This window comes from Cadophora gregata, assembly GCF_030347475.1.
Source record: "Cadophora gregata isolate MNR1 chromosome Unknown scaffold_10, whole genome shotgun sequence".
Lineage (NCBI taxonomy): Eukaryota > Fungi > Ascomycota > Leotiomycetes > Helotiales > Ploettnerulaceae > Cadophora > Cadophora gregata.
In genome coordinates this window covers 1,109,327-1,123,101 of record NW_026695933.1, presented here as the reverse complement: position 1 = coordinate 1,123,101, position 13,775 = coordinate 1,109,327, and the positions used below count along the sequence as shown (strand labels likewise).

Here is a 13,775-nt window from a genome sequence, read left to right as displayed (position 1 = left end):
GTATCACGTTGATGTGTAAATCACGTGACATTTATGTTCTTACAAGGAAAGGCGCGGGACTAAGTACACTATTATGCCCAGAGTTGTTGCGTAGCAGATAAGTAGTAGATAGTTTACCGTCTGGGCGGTATCATTTTTCTAGGTAATTGTTGCCTATCAATCTTGATTTGATTTAGTACAGTGTACCCAGGACACTCCTAAGCCTCCTTCACTTCAAGGTAGGTATCTACATAGGCAGTCATCATCTAGAGAAGCCTGGAGATGTTTCGGAAAGCAAAGAAAGGTAAATAAGGCTACTTGGGCGAAGTACATCCCACAGCGATTCTTCCGGTACCTATACAACAACAAGGAAGGCACTCTGGTAGTCGGAGACGCTAGTTCCGAGCTGATACTGCACTCTTTGCGCTGCATTCTTAGGCGTTGCAAGCAGGTGTTCAATAGGTACAGGTATCCAAGTGAAAACACATAATGTAATGTCTCCATTGTCGCCTTTGGGCGACCCTCCAACTCGCATCCTTCAAGTGTTGTTTCAAAAGCATGACACCCAATGAGGAGACATTTAGAGCTTGATTTCAGGCCCACTGTTTCTGAGTCAGCGGCTCTTGCGGCGTATGATCCACCTGCACCAACGCTTGGATTGCTTCAGGTCCATTCCAGGTGTGGTTTGGGAGCCGGCAAAATTCCGAGCTGTGGGGCCCACTTTTGTGGTAGTTTTAGAATATGAAATAAGCGAATTTGCGACACAACCAAGTACCACAACAGCTGATTAACATCTGTAATTCCCTCGTGGCGCAATTGGCTAGCGCGTTCGACTGTTAGAAAGCAGTTCAATCGAGAGGTTGGTGGTTCGAGCCCACCCGAGGGAGGAAGAGCCACAATGAGGTAGATAATCTTTTGCTCTTTGGCCATTCTTACCTAGTCTCTGTTTTGAGCGGACACTCTGTTGTTTTGTGTCCCTGCCTTGCTTATATTTTGTTCTATGAAGCGTCGGTTTCCATTTATTCATATCGGGGAATGGTGTTAGTTGTCATATTTTCTATTCTGGTGCCTGCCGAGGTAGATCCATTTCACCCTAGTTAGTCACTGGCACTGGATCTCCGAGTTACCTATACTTCGACAAACGAATGATTACTAGATAAAAGAGAACCAAATACGACTGTGTTCTAATTTCGTTAATGGTGAACTCAGTTAGCAGAATGAAGTTTCTTTGTCTGTTGCTGAGCTGCTTAGGTACCCGGAAGGGGTCGTCTAAAAAAAGCCCAATAGAACTAATACATCGAGGACTTAACGTCCGCAAGGTTCAAGCTCTTTGAGGATCGCCCAGATTACATACAAAAGTGGTAAAAGCTCGTTGTAACATCGAGGCTAGCTAGGGAACTGTCACAGACAAGCTTGTGCCAGATTCTATTCGCAATATCGTGCATTTGAGTCGAAGAGGCCTGTTTACTGCTCGCTAAGAGATTGAGGAAGCCAGTCAAGATCCAGACGCTTCGACTTGATTGTATGGAAGTCTGTACTACCATTGTAGCACATGCTATCAGGATGTCCTCACTTTATACTTGTTCAATCAGTCTACAGCATATTCTCGGCTGTTGTGTTGTGGTAGGCGAAGGCTTTCTTACTACCTCTTTCTACATTGAACGCCTACATTCATTCACAGTATAGTGAATCTTTATTATTGGCGATCTTTATGTTGTCTATAATCTCTCCGAATTTTCAAGAGACAATTCTTTTCCAAAACTCTACAACTACAAATCTTCCTCATTCCTCACAATTGCAACTTAATCGTCTCCAATCCGACGGTGGACAACGAGGTGGTCCGTGCACTCGAGCGCGATCTCGAATCTAAGATGGCGAAGAGAAATATCAAGGTCGTTTTGCGACGGGGAGGAAAGAAAGTCGCAACCAAAATGTCGGCAGGAGAAGCTTCTCCCCATAGAGAGGCGACGCCTACCACTTCGACACCGATCTCCTCAATTCCACAAAAGCGCGCACTCGAAGACGATCATCAACCCGCCATCTCCTCCCCCTTGAACCCTGACTTCAAATCCAAACTCCAAGATGATGCTCCCCTCGCGCGAGAGCGAGCATCAAGAGCCAAGAAGGAATCTCTGAAGAAGCGTGAATCGAAAGCTGGTTCTCTGGCCCCAGATTCGAGCGCGAGAGCTACTCCAGATCCCAAATCTGCGAAGAGCAAGAAGAGCGAACCCGATCTCGCGCCCATCAGATACAAACTACCTCCACCCAAATCTACAGACTTTGAAGCTCCTAGGGGACCAGTATTCATACCTGCGGATACAAGGACAGCTCCAGATGGCTCAGAAATCCAATTCAACGAGACAACGGACCAGTAAGCCTCTGGAACAATTTCATCTCCTAGCTAACATGTCTTAGTGTCTACAATAAGAAGGGCTTTCATTATACCCATTGTATCGCAGATCCAGCCTTCCCATCCTCCCTCTTCTATCGACAGTCCGAAGCAGAACCATTCACTCCACGCTTGAACTTCGAAGACACTTCTACGCATATGTTTTTGGACGAGTCTGGCAAACATGTCACAACAGACAAGGGTTTTAGAATGGCAAAAGCCAACGTAGGAGTAAGAGAGGGGAGGTGGTATTACGAATGTAGGATCACAAGTGGCATCCCAAAGAGGAAATTAGGTGCCCCGGCCGAGTCAAATGGTCATGTTCGAATGGGATGGGCAAGACGGGAAGCTACACTGGATGCGCCGGTTGGGTATGATGCCTACAGTTACGGACTTCGAGATGCATCTGGTCAGAAAGTCTTCATGTCTCGGCCCAAAGACTTTTTCCCAAACAACGAGGATATCAGAGAAGGTGACGTGATAGGACTGGAAATAAACCTCCCCTCAGAATCGCTCCATCGAAAAGTTGTAGAGGGACATTACAACCCCGCGGTCGATCTAGAGGACGACGGAAACATTGGGGTCGAGAGGCCGGATATCATCCGCGACAGGGTCCCTATCCGGTTTAAGACACACCTCTACTTTGAGCAGATCGAATACCAAGCAACCAAGGAACTTGAGGAGTTGATGAACCCATCTCCCGTTATTCAATCAACAGGTGGGGTTGGTGGATCCACACAACAACCAGGACCAACACACCCAGTACCGGCTCTTCGAACACTTCCCCATTCAAACATCAAGATATATAAGAACGGACACTACATTGGCACGCCCTTTACCAATCTTCTTGCCTTCCTGCCGCCCGCTTCGAAACCTCTCACACAAGTTGGAGCAAGAGAAGGACTGGATAATGGTATGCTAGGATATTATCCTGCCGTGTCTGTCTTCAGAGGCGGAGCTGCAGAAGTCAACTTTGGGCCTGACTTTTGGTTTCCGCCCCAAGAAGAGGGTGAGCCTGATGATGAGGTCGACATGATTGGAAGTGATCAGCCAGTAGCGACAAAGATAGCAAAGCTCAGAGCGACGGGCGATCGGTTTGACGAGCAGATCGTGGAGGACATTGTGTACGATATTGTGGACGAGGTTGATTTCTGGATGCAAGATGGCGGTGTTAGCGGAAAAGGAGCGACAACTGGTGTGCGTTCTGCAGCTGGGGTTTCGGCAGATGATGGGATTTCTGGAGGAGTTCTGGGTTCGGAGGAAATCAAGGAGTTGGTCCAGGAGGACGACTGAGCTGGAGTTGGGAATTTACCTGGTATATTGCATTGCAGATGCGATTCTCGAGATCTGGCTCAGCAGATAGGATTTGATGTACCACCATCCACATGTGCCAGTCAATATCCAATTTTTGACATCTGTAACCGTTCTTCGATGGCACTTAGTCTTCGTTCGTTGTCTCTGATCATTCCCATGACATCTGCCAGCATGAATCGTGATTCCGTTGTTTCTACTGCAATTCTGCGTGTTTGGATCTTACAGCCATTTAGTATCACTACAATGTCACAGGATTGTTTGCTTGACCTTCTGGAGCTTTTCAGCGATACTCTCGATCCCTCCTTTACTTCTTAACCACAGCAATCGGTGGGAGAAATCGCATCTGTAGTGTTGTTGAGTTGCATTAAAGCTCCATTCTAGCTCCTTTTCTCGGCCTGTATGAGGTGTCTCCAGGAACGGACGTTCATATCTCTTGAAATCGTGTATCAGGTCCTTCACAGCATCATTAATAACTTTTGTTGGTCCACCTTCATCGTAAAGTGATCTCTGCTTCGAATCTCTGTCGTATGTCCCCTTCTCACGCCGCCGCTTACGTTTAAGGTATTCCCGTTCTTCATATAGTGATTGACGGAGCGTTGAGAAGGCGTCTCGTAGTTGCGACGGAGCCGAGACAACAGTAAGGAAAGCTCCCCAAAAAGCGTGAATCCAAATGGCAAGTGTGAATGCAAATGAGATAAACCCGATGACAATGGATGCTATGCTGATGGAAGGGATGGGTGCCATTATTTTGTGGAGCTAGATCCATGTACAGTGCGGGGTTGAAAGCTTGATTCGAGAGGGGATTCGCGACGCAATAAATAAGATTAGAGCTTGGATGTTCCGGGACGACCGGAATTCTTCACGAAACCACCACTACGCACGAATTGCTCCAAGCTTAATAAGGATTGGTCTTGTTGATTACTGCTGGACACTAGAGTCAGGAAACCCTCACCCACAATACACAACTTCATAGTGTGAAGAGCGCCTATGGTATGTTTCGAGGAGTCGAGAGAACAATTGTATGTGCGAATGCATCCTTTTCGTTCCATTTGGTATTGTCGTGATCAATAATCCCCTTCCTTATGCGATCCTTTTTCCATTTGAGCCACCGCTATTTGCAATTTTCTTGTCTCGCAAGTGGTCTTGTCAATGGTCATTATTTTAATTGACCGTCTGATTCTCTAGCATGCCGATTCAAGCACAAGTGGAAGCAATGAATAAAGCTATCCAAGCAGTATTGTCCAAAGACGTTTTACAAAACGAAAAACAGCATGCTATTCAGGTTCATTAAACATCCAGGACTTGTTCTCCTGTTCCGCCTGGAGAAAGACTGGGAGAATTCTCGAGTCCACGTGAATATACTGGCTTCCATGAGAAGGAAGCGAAATGCGCTGTGAGGCACAAGTTCTACTCCTTTCAAGAATTTGGGGCATGTTGAGAAGACCAGATATTTGAATGGATATGGTTTTACCGCAGCTGGCTGCGCCTTCACCTTATCGGGTCACTTTATACCGACCCAGCATATGCATTTGGAGATCTGGGTGTCAGATCGCCTCCAAAATGGTTACTGAAGTCTGCCCCCTTTTCTAGAGAACTGAGATTCGAGGGGAAATTCTGAAGTGCGTGAGAGACGCAATGGCCAGCCTGTACGGCCATTGATCCCTCAAAATTTGTGTTGACGTGAGGGAGATTTTCTGCTATCATAGTAGAGTGCGTGTGGAGTCTGGGAAGGTATATACAAGGCATTCCGGATCATCTTCTGCCTTCATCCGATCCTTCATAGTCAAATCGCGTTCAAGAATCGAGCAAATAATGCTTAGAGCTGAACCATGAGCCACGCCGGAGAATGCTGCAACTTTTCTGCCTCTCACGTCACCTCTCCCCGAATAAAGACTTTTCTGGTCCTCCAACCCTCCATTGCGGACAGTTCTGTTCTCGTTCTTTGAATTGGTAGTGGGTATGTTAAGTCTGCCATATTAATGTCGCAAGAGATGGACACGTTTTTGTTTAACGGCAATTTCCCTGCACAAATTCAAATCTTAGGATTAGGAATCGCGAGAATCACTTGAGCGACTGTTTGATGTTTGTACTTCCTTTATAGAAAAGAGTGGCAAGAGTACAGAGGTGGGCCAGATTAGCCGAAGCGTCGAACGAAAAGGGGAGCTGTTTACAATACCGAAAACTTTGTGTCTCTTGCGTCTCCTTTTTCTTACTCGAATGGTGGAACACAGGCTTTTAAGTAATGACAATGCTCTTTAGAATAATCTTACTTTGAAAATCTACCGGTAGTGGACCAACACAATGAGGTCCCAAGGGGGGAGAAGATCGGAACCTAGATGAGTTCCTTGAATTGAAACAGTTTTCTTACTATTTAAGTTGTTGGATGACAGAGGACGAATTGTATGTTCTCTCTGTGGTATTTCTGTCCAATAATAATGGCAATTGCGGGTCAATATCATATAAAAAGTTCTCAACCACAGGCAGAAATTCATGTATTGAATTCTTCGATATTACGCAAGACCCCATCGGATCAACACGGACACAGTAAGTAACAGAATCCGGAGATCAGCTTCTTGTGCGGTACGTCAAAGCACATATAGTTGCTATTGTCTGCGCATCCAATCCAAGAAAGATACGTGCTCCGAGTCAGAAGTCGGGATGCCGAGCTGAACTTCTGCACTTCTCGGTCCTCGTCGAATAAGCTGTCAGAAGATATCCTCAAAAACTCCAGCCTTACGTCAGTGACTCCGGGTTTGTCATTGACAAGACTGTTGGACGTCGAATCAAGCACTCTATTCGCGTCTGTAGATATTGGAGCACATGGCCTGACGCGTGGCTTCAACTACAACAGCCGGACTTTTATGGCGGACTATTGGTGAAGGTTCACGGATGTCCGAATGAGATGTATTGTTCACTTGGCACAACTGTTAGTGAGTTCTTGTGCTAAGCGAGCCAAATGAGGGTCCTCCGGCGTCCAGTTTATAGTAGGTACCGAACCAAACAAACCTAAATCCCGTCGCTTCACTGAACATCAAATCACCACTAACCCTCCCACAGCTCCTTATTGGAGATTCGCACGAACAAGAACGCTATCAATCATAGACCCTGGAATGACTTCAGAGTGATCAGCCATCCCTTCTCCACGCACGACGCCGCGTGTCTCTCTGCATGATGTTGAAACACACCGGATTACACCGTACTGTTGGACAGTCCCAAAATACGCCGTGAGGCGCATATAAATCCGCCGGATCTGTACGACTGGGTGCATGCTATCGGCGTGGATTCGCAAGCTTCTGACATGAGTATCCCGTACTTGGACCTCCGAGACTACGTGTTTTATCTGCGTAATTCTATAACATTCGTCGATCATCGTGTCATGGCATATAAACCTCGCTGCGCTTCCGCTTCGGGGCTCTCTCCATTAAATTACCTTTTATTTTTGAAATTAGTACTAGTCAAAAATGATGTTTACATCAATTATTCTGTTTGTTATCTCTTCAAGCGTCGTAAGAGCAGATTGGGGACCAGGCGGCGGCTTTGGTTGGAATGGGAATGATTGGGGAAATAATTGGGGTTGGGGAGGAGCGCCTGACTGTGCTGTCAGTTTTCGGCGACTTCCAGTATCAACCAACTGACATTTTTTTTTAGAAAACATGCTTCTCCTCTATCTTCCCGGCTCAATCCACTGCTTGGTCCAGCGCCTGTGCATCTCAAACTGTCATCGACAATTGCGTCACATCAGCGTGTCCTACAGCAACAGCTCAATATGCAAGCGCTTCTAGCGTCAGGTCCGAATGGTGCTCTTCGTACTCTAGCTGTTCTACTGCATCAGACTCTTGCACCACCAATTGGCCATGGTGGGGTGGAGTGAATGGTGATGGATGGGGAGGTTACTGGGGTGGCAAAGGGTCGGGTGGAGTTTTCACTGTCACCGTTACAAGTGGACAGGCTACGGTGAGATATATTTATCTTCGATGCGCTGGGATCAAATTTATGCTTGCCGCTATTAAATAAAACACATATGACATTCAGAACGGCTACTGAACATTTGACAGGGCCTCACCACCAGAACCATCACCGTGACTACCACAGCAAGTGGAAGCCAGGTCAGGAGCACCGAAACACAGACGGGGACTTTTGTCCTTGCCCAGGCTGCTAACACTCCAACCTCAACTCCTACTTCTACGAACGGTGCTGCTCAAGCAACAAATGGCGCTGGAGCCTTGGTTGTTGCAGCTTTGGGTGCTTTTATGGCTCTGTGAACGGCAAATATAGAGACTTCGGGAGTTAAGAAGATCATAGGAGTTTGGATCAACGAGCCTTTCAATTTGAGTATTTGGAATCAAAACTGCAACTATGGGTAGCGTAAAAATCATGTCTTTTTCATACATGTACCGGTCATCTGCTATCAGTCCTTCATTTAGGTTTTAGTTGTAGTTCATTATGATTACTATCTGAGTACTATCCTACAGTCTTTACTTGCCTCTTTTACAGATGGGTCCTTCTCGACGTGCCTCGTGTTTGGAAACTTTCATCCTTCTCATTTCTCTTTTCACTGATCACGAAGCTTCCACCCTTTTCCCCATTGCTGAACTTGGTGCCGCCACTAAGGATGGAGTAATCGCACCCCAAGCATTGAGAATAGCGAGTATTCAGCTCTCTCCTGACTTCCACTTCCTCTACAGCCAAATTTGTCATCATTTTTCCTCTTGAACATTGGTTTCAAGTAACAGTCAAACTTCAAGTCGGTCTCGGTTCCTGTGGCGCTACATCTGCGGTGTGAACAGATGAACTTCTTCGTCGGTGCTCGTGGTCGTGGTATAGACGACGTAGTGCCGATGTGTATTCAGTTCCTGTATGTGCTTGACGGATTTCACGAAGCCTTGACCGGAATGATGTGCGATCTCGCGGTACTGCTGGAGCCGGAACTGCTAGTGTTGCAGCAGCAGGCGCAGGAGCAGGAGCCTCGCTTGTCTCGGTTGTCTGCTCTCTAGGAGCGTCCGGCTGGGTCGGCTCGAGATCATAACGACTGCGAATATTAGTAGAGTACATCTGAGATCCGACAAAAGTAGCTTACCAGATTGGACAAGTTCCCGAAACGTTCAAAAGCCATGGGTCGATACATGCCGGGTGGAATCGGTGACTACATGGCAGAACACGAACTTCTTCACTTTCCACGAAGTCTGCGATGCAAATCGAGCACTCGGTACCCGTTCCAAGCTCAGCATTTTTGGTATCTGGAAGTTGATGTGACGGAGTTGGTTGACTGATTTCGCTTCCTGGGTTGGCTGGAGTCTCTACCGACTGCCTGCTCGTACTGGCGTTCGACTCGTCATCGCCCAGTCCTCCGGCAAGCTCAACATCCTTCTGAGGTCCAACCTCCGCACTCCTGTTATTGGCACCAAATCTCACAATGGGGATGCTCTCAAGAACTGCCATTGCAAGTCCCTTCTTCCGCGTCTGTTTGGGCCTTCCGGGTAATGCTGGACGAGGACCATATCTTTCTGGGTTCCGTCGCCTTCTGATGAGACCTATCACAAGAAAGCCGCCGAAAAGTACAAAAATCACTACGAATGCGCTTATAAAAACAGTGACTGCAAGGCTTGTAGGTGGAGTGCCGCCATCTCTGGTTGCACTGGACTGTGAGGGGGAAGCACTCGAAGTAGGGGTAGGTGTGCTCATAATGGCGATGAATTCTTATCGGCGAAAGAGGAAGTGATATTGAATTGATGTTCTGTAGATGTTTCAAGACTCGGCCGGAAGCCAGCTTGTTTTATGTGTTGTGTCTGCCCAAACCTTGCGGTGTTAGGGTCATGATAAGCAGGGTCGGCTGTGATTTGTATTTGACTTGCGAGGGGTGGCTGAGTGTGAAGGCCGACCACCGTGCTGACTTTCTTCGACCCGTGCTCGCCGTGGAAGACACAGGATCTCCACAAATTGTCTGCCATGCCTGGGCACATTTGATACTATTGAGTTTGACAGCCCGGTGGTGCTTCGAATGCGAGTGCGCTTCAGCAGACTGGACAAGCCAAGCGTTCGAGAGCGTCGCCGCAACCGACCCAAGAAAGTGGGAAGAAGACATTTCGCTCGGCATCCGACTTAGCGAGCCTCGAGCCTACGTGTGCGACGAGATGAGCCTATGGCGACCCGGGCAGACGGAGCAGTCAGAGTATATTTACTTCGGAGGCCAATAATAATCACGCGTGCTGTATGCCCAAGACTTCAACGTCATCACAGCACCATACCATACAGTAGCACAGCATAGCCCACCTCCCACCAGCAACCCTTCGTAAGCGAGGCTCCGCCCCTCTTGAGTCTTGACTTTCCGGCAATCCGACCCTGTTCACAGCATCATCAAGATGTGATGTGTGTAACCAACCTAATCCGTCTCGCCTGTCATAAGACGCTGAACATTTATTTGGTTGCACGCGTCCGATCTGCTTATTTGATTCCAAATTTCCAGACCGCCAAGATGAGACGTATAGAGAGGCCTTGGTGACTCTACTTGCAGGCAACAACATCATCTCACGCATTCGCCTCGGATTCTCGAGACTGGCACTGCCTTCCCAGGAACCGAGGTTGGTGCGCCTTGGTCTTTCGATGAGGTATTATTATTTGCTGGAATGAGTGTGGTACATTGATTTCAAACTCCATGGAACTTTCGTTTACAGTACTTCTTTTGCCCTGCCACTTCCCATCCTTTCCAGGCTCTGGCCAAGCGCTATTCTTGGCGGAAGTTAGAGACAATGTCCGGCAACACTACTTTGACAGTCTACAACGATCGCTGCAGCAACTCGGATCTTCCAATCTTCGCGAAAATGATAACAGTAGATGACGTGGATCTTACCATAAAGCCGAGGGCCACTCCGAGCCATCCAAGCGTTCGCTCTAAATACCAGGGGGGTGTTCCCTAGGTACTCTTTCGTTGTTTTTCTTTCTTTCGGCTATCTTGGCATCCAGCTCCCTCGCTCCGTGTCGCTGTTCATCACAACCGTTGTCCCGTTCTATCTTCCAACGGTTCCACAACATCAAGAGCATCTCTAGAACAATTTTGCGACATGAAGTAGAGTGGTTTAGCTCTGCTTGCATATCTTCTCCGCTGTCTCAACCTTTCAGTCTTTTTGTCTTGGCTGATTTATTTTCTCCCAATGGTCGGTATGGCCAATTGTGGGCTTTCCGTTTGCTCAGAGATCATTGTATATATATCATCAGCTTCCATATCTGAGAAATGTTGACCGATTTTTGGCCGTGCTCATGAAAGCCAGACGACATCATCTTGCAATTTTCGATTGGACGAATGTCTACTTCAGGTGACGAAGAGAACGAATCTCAGATAAGAAGAATTTTAGAGGACTTGAAAAAACCTCGATCCACTGGAGTTATATTTTCAAAAACTTGTGCTGTGCAGTTCTTGTCAACAAAGCTTAAGCGAGATCCACCTTCCACATGGATAACTTCCTCTCCCATCTCCTCCCCCAGGAATATCAATCTCACGTCACAGATAATACCGAGCGTGATTTATCTTGCGGTTGAAGTGACTCAATGGTATATGCTGTTCCTGCACGCTTATGATACTAATGGCGTTAGCGGAAGCAAATTGAACAGCGACAGTTGTCCATCTATCGCCATATCAAAACACTGACACGGAAAACTCGAGGGATAAGCACGTATTTTTTTGAATCTAAAGGACAAAGCGGGCTAGGAGGAAAAGATTCACTACTACTCCTTCCATTCGCATGCTGCACATATCTCATGCGCACCCAGTCACTCACTGAAATTGGATAGAAGTTCCTGGCCAATTCAACCTAGGAACTTCATGTCCTTTAGCTATCATAGCACTTTGCACTACAGTAATGACCCCCGTAGTCCTCATCGTGTGAGTCTCATGGAAGAATGTTTACTTGCGACGCGAGGGTCATGTGCAATATGCTCCAGTTTCATAGCCATTGAGAGAGTCTTAGGTAAATCTCTTAATACCACAAGGTGGAAATCTATAAGTCCTATACTCACCCGAGAAGAAGAACCCTTTTGCACTTAATATGTTGCCCAAAATATACATTCGAAGAGTACTACCTACGTGCTGACATGATTCTGAACTGAAAGCTCACAGAATACGAAGAAAATATGCCAAAATCAATGGCAAAACACCGAATACGAGAGTTGCATCAAAGAATTCCAAATTGTACATGTATGACTGCAATTACTCTAATATTGAGTATCACTCCCTGCCTTGGTCGAACCCAAGAGAGTTTAGAGGCAAGTCTAGATGATCATCTCCTCCGGTCTGTCCTTAACGAAATGTCTGCTGTTATCCTCCATCCGGAGCTCGTGTAAACAAAGAGAAAAGAGTAAGCTTCACTAGATAATGAGTGCGGTGCTGCTGAGCAGCCGGGCACTTTATAATTTTGTGAAAGGCATACAGCAGATGCGAATGCTCTGACTTCAATTATGGTGTCATCCCTTTCAAGATGCGGTAGGAAATGAACAAGTCTGAAACGGTGTGTTTGCAAAGCTAAATACCACCGTACGTAAATAAGAAGAAACGCAACGCTATCTGTACCAGCGGCAGTTGTTGCCGATATCATGTTCCCAATGTCTGAACGCCGTCGTAATGCATTCCATGTACTCAATGTCACTCCATAACTAAGCTTTTTTGAAGGGACTGCTCTTCTCCAACCAAGTACCAAAATCTTGCAATTCAGGATACTCCTTCCTAGCAGCCGCAATATCAACCGCGTATCCGTCCGTCTCAAACCACTTGAACATGGCACCAAGATCCTTCATCGCAAACTTCACCAATGTGCCTACAGCACAGAAAGTAGTTGGCATCTCAACGCCCATCTTCTCCTTGAATATCGTACAAGCCTGCTCGTAATTCAGCTCGTCACCTGCGATGCCAATCTTCTTGCCAGCGTATTTGTCCCGGTTGAGAAGTGCCGTAGCAGCAAAGTAGCCAATATCGCTTGCAGCAACGAGTTGGACTGGTTTCTGGCCGACTTGGTTCCACATGGCAGTGAAGCCCTTGCCCGCAAAATCCGGAGTGAGGTTATCCATGAAGGTGACTGGTCGGAGGATGGTCCACTTCATGTCCGTGCCCTCGGCCATGCCACGGAGGTGAAGTTCAATTCGGTGTTTGGTGGCTATATGTGGAACTGGCGTGGCATTTGTATCTGAGACCTTCTCTCCTCCTCGATCGGCAGATGTGAAGACGAAGTGCTTAACGTTGTTCTCGAGACTGGCTTTGATGAGACCATCGGCTTGAGCCTCCTCTGCACCTGCAGGGCCGTGAACTGTGACGCAAAATACGGCATCGATGGGGTATGGGGATTCTTTGAAGATTTCTTCAGGAGCTGTTGGGTCACCGGAAAGAGGCTCGACACGAGAGTCTAGAGCTGCAAGGGACTTTGCTTTTGCGGAGGAGGCATTGCGGGTGAGTGCGAGAATGTGAGCATCGGAGGGAAGAGACGGATCTGCGAGAAGAGCTTTGACGACAGAGCTGCCTTGAGTGCCGGTAGCACCAACGATAAGGAAGGTTTGGGAGGTCATTTCGAAGTTGTGTAGGTGTTGACGTGGGGTCGAAAATGGATCGCGCGGCTGGATGGCTGTGTTGATGAAGGCGGGGCAACAAAGAATATCTCGATTTGGATCTTCGACTAGAGCTCGAGAGGCAGAGCTTGAGAACTGGCCAAGGGATTCGAGTTGTATATGTAGGAGCTTGAAGTTGCTTGTTTGTTGGAGCTTGTGAGCGTCTCTCCAATGGGGAGGGAGAGGCAGGCTGAGACGAGGCTGGGTAAAGTCACTGCGGGGTCATTGAGGCACTGTCGGAAGGTGCGGTGCGGTGCGGTGCAGTAGGCGCTCTGCTCTGCTCAGGAACAGCTGCTTGATTGGAGTGAATAATAGGTAAGCTGGATATAGAATTGGGCAGAGAGGGGGAATGGCTGTGAAGCTGCGACCTGAGAATTGTGAATGGCAAGATTGCGGTGGCTTGGACAGGAGTGTTTGAGGGCAGGTTATGGAAGGAAATCTACTGATACTTATGGTTATAAAAACTCAAAGAGTCGGATAATTGCACAAGATGAAGTCCATCGTTGCG

At 47.4% G+C, this 13,775-nt stretch overlaps 5 protein-coding genes and 1 non-coding gene across 6 annotated transcripts; 3 read left to right on the top strand and 3 right to left on the bottom strand.

Annotated features, from left to right (window-relative positions):
* The first annotated feature begins 780 nt into the window (after positions 1-780).
* ONS95_001721 lies at positions 781-866 on the top strand. Its single transcript has one exon. It is a non-coding gene; the product is annotated as a tRNA-Asn (tRNA).
* Positions 867-1,664: 798 nt separating this feature from the next.
* On the top strand, positions 1,665-3,661 carry ONS95_001720 (uncharacterized protein; the record flags this gene model as incomplete). The annotated part of the gene is made up of 2 exons (XM_058494933.1): positions 1,665-2,350; positions 2,395-3,661. The coding sequence occupies exons 1-2, from the start codon at positions 1,851-1,853 to the stop codon at positions 3,659-3,661; spliced, it is 1,767 nt and encodes a 588-aa protein (XP_058355243.1). The 5' UTR covers positions 1,665-1,850.
* A 101-nt stretch (positions 3,662-3,762) lies between these two features.
* Positions 3,763-4,426, bottom strand: ONS95_001719 (uncharacterized protein; the record flags this gene model as incomplete). Its single annotated transcript, XM_058494932.1, has 2 exons — positions 3,763-3,900; positions 3,950-4,426. The coding sequence occupies 2 exons, from the start codon at positions 4,424-4,426 to the stop codon at positions 3,763-3,765; spliced, it is 615 nt and encodes a 204-aa protein (XP_058355242.1).
* A 2,263-nt stretch (positions 4,427-6,689) lies between these two features.
* Positions 6,690-8,145, top strand: ONS95_001718 (uncharacterized protein). Its single transcript, XM_058494931.1, has 3 exons — positions 6,690-7,281; positions 7,331-7,636; positions 7,738-8,145. The coding sequence occupies exons 1-3, from the start codon at positions 7,144-7,146 to the stop codon at positions 7,942-7,944; spliced, it is 651 nt and encodes a 216-aa protein (XP_058355241.1). The 5' UTR covers positions 6,690-7,143; the 3' UTR covers positions 7,945-8,145.
* A 277-nt stretch (positions 8,146-8,422) lies between these two features.
* ONS95_001717 (uncharacterized protein) lies at positions 8,423-9,364 on the bottom strand (the record flags this gene model as incomplete). Its single annotated transcript, XM_058494930.1, has 2 exons — positions 8,423-8,711; positions 8,760-9,364. The coding sequence occupies 2 exons, from the start codon at positions 9,362-9,364 to the stop codon at positions 8,423-8,425; spliced, it is 894 nt and encodes a 297-aa protein (XP_058355240.1).
* A 2,961-nt stretch (positions 9,365-12,325) lies between these two features.
* Positions 12,326-13,228, bottom strand: ONS95_001716 (uncharacterized protein; the record flags this gene model as incomplete). Its single annotated transcript, XM_058494929.1, has 1 exon — positions 12,326-13,228. One exon carries the CDS (start codon positions 13,226-13,228, stop codon positions 12,326-12,328), a length of 903 nt encoding a protein of 300 aa, XP_058355239.1.
* Positions 13,229-13,775: the final 547 nt, after the last annotated feature.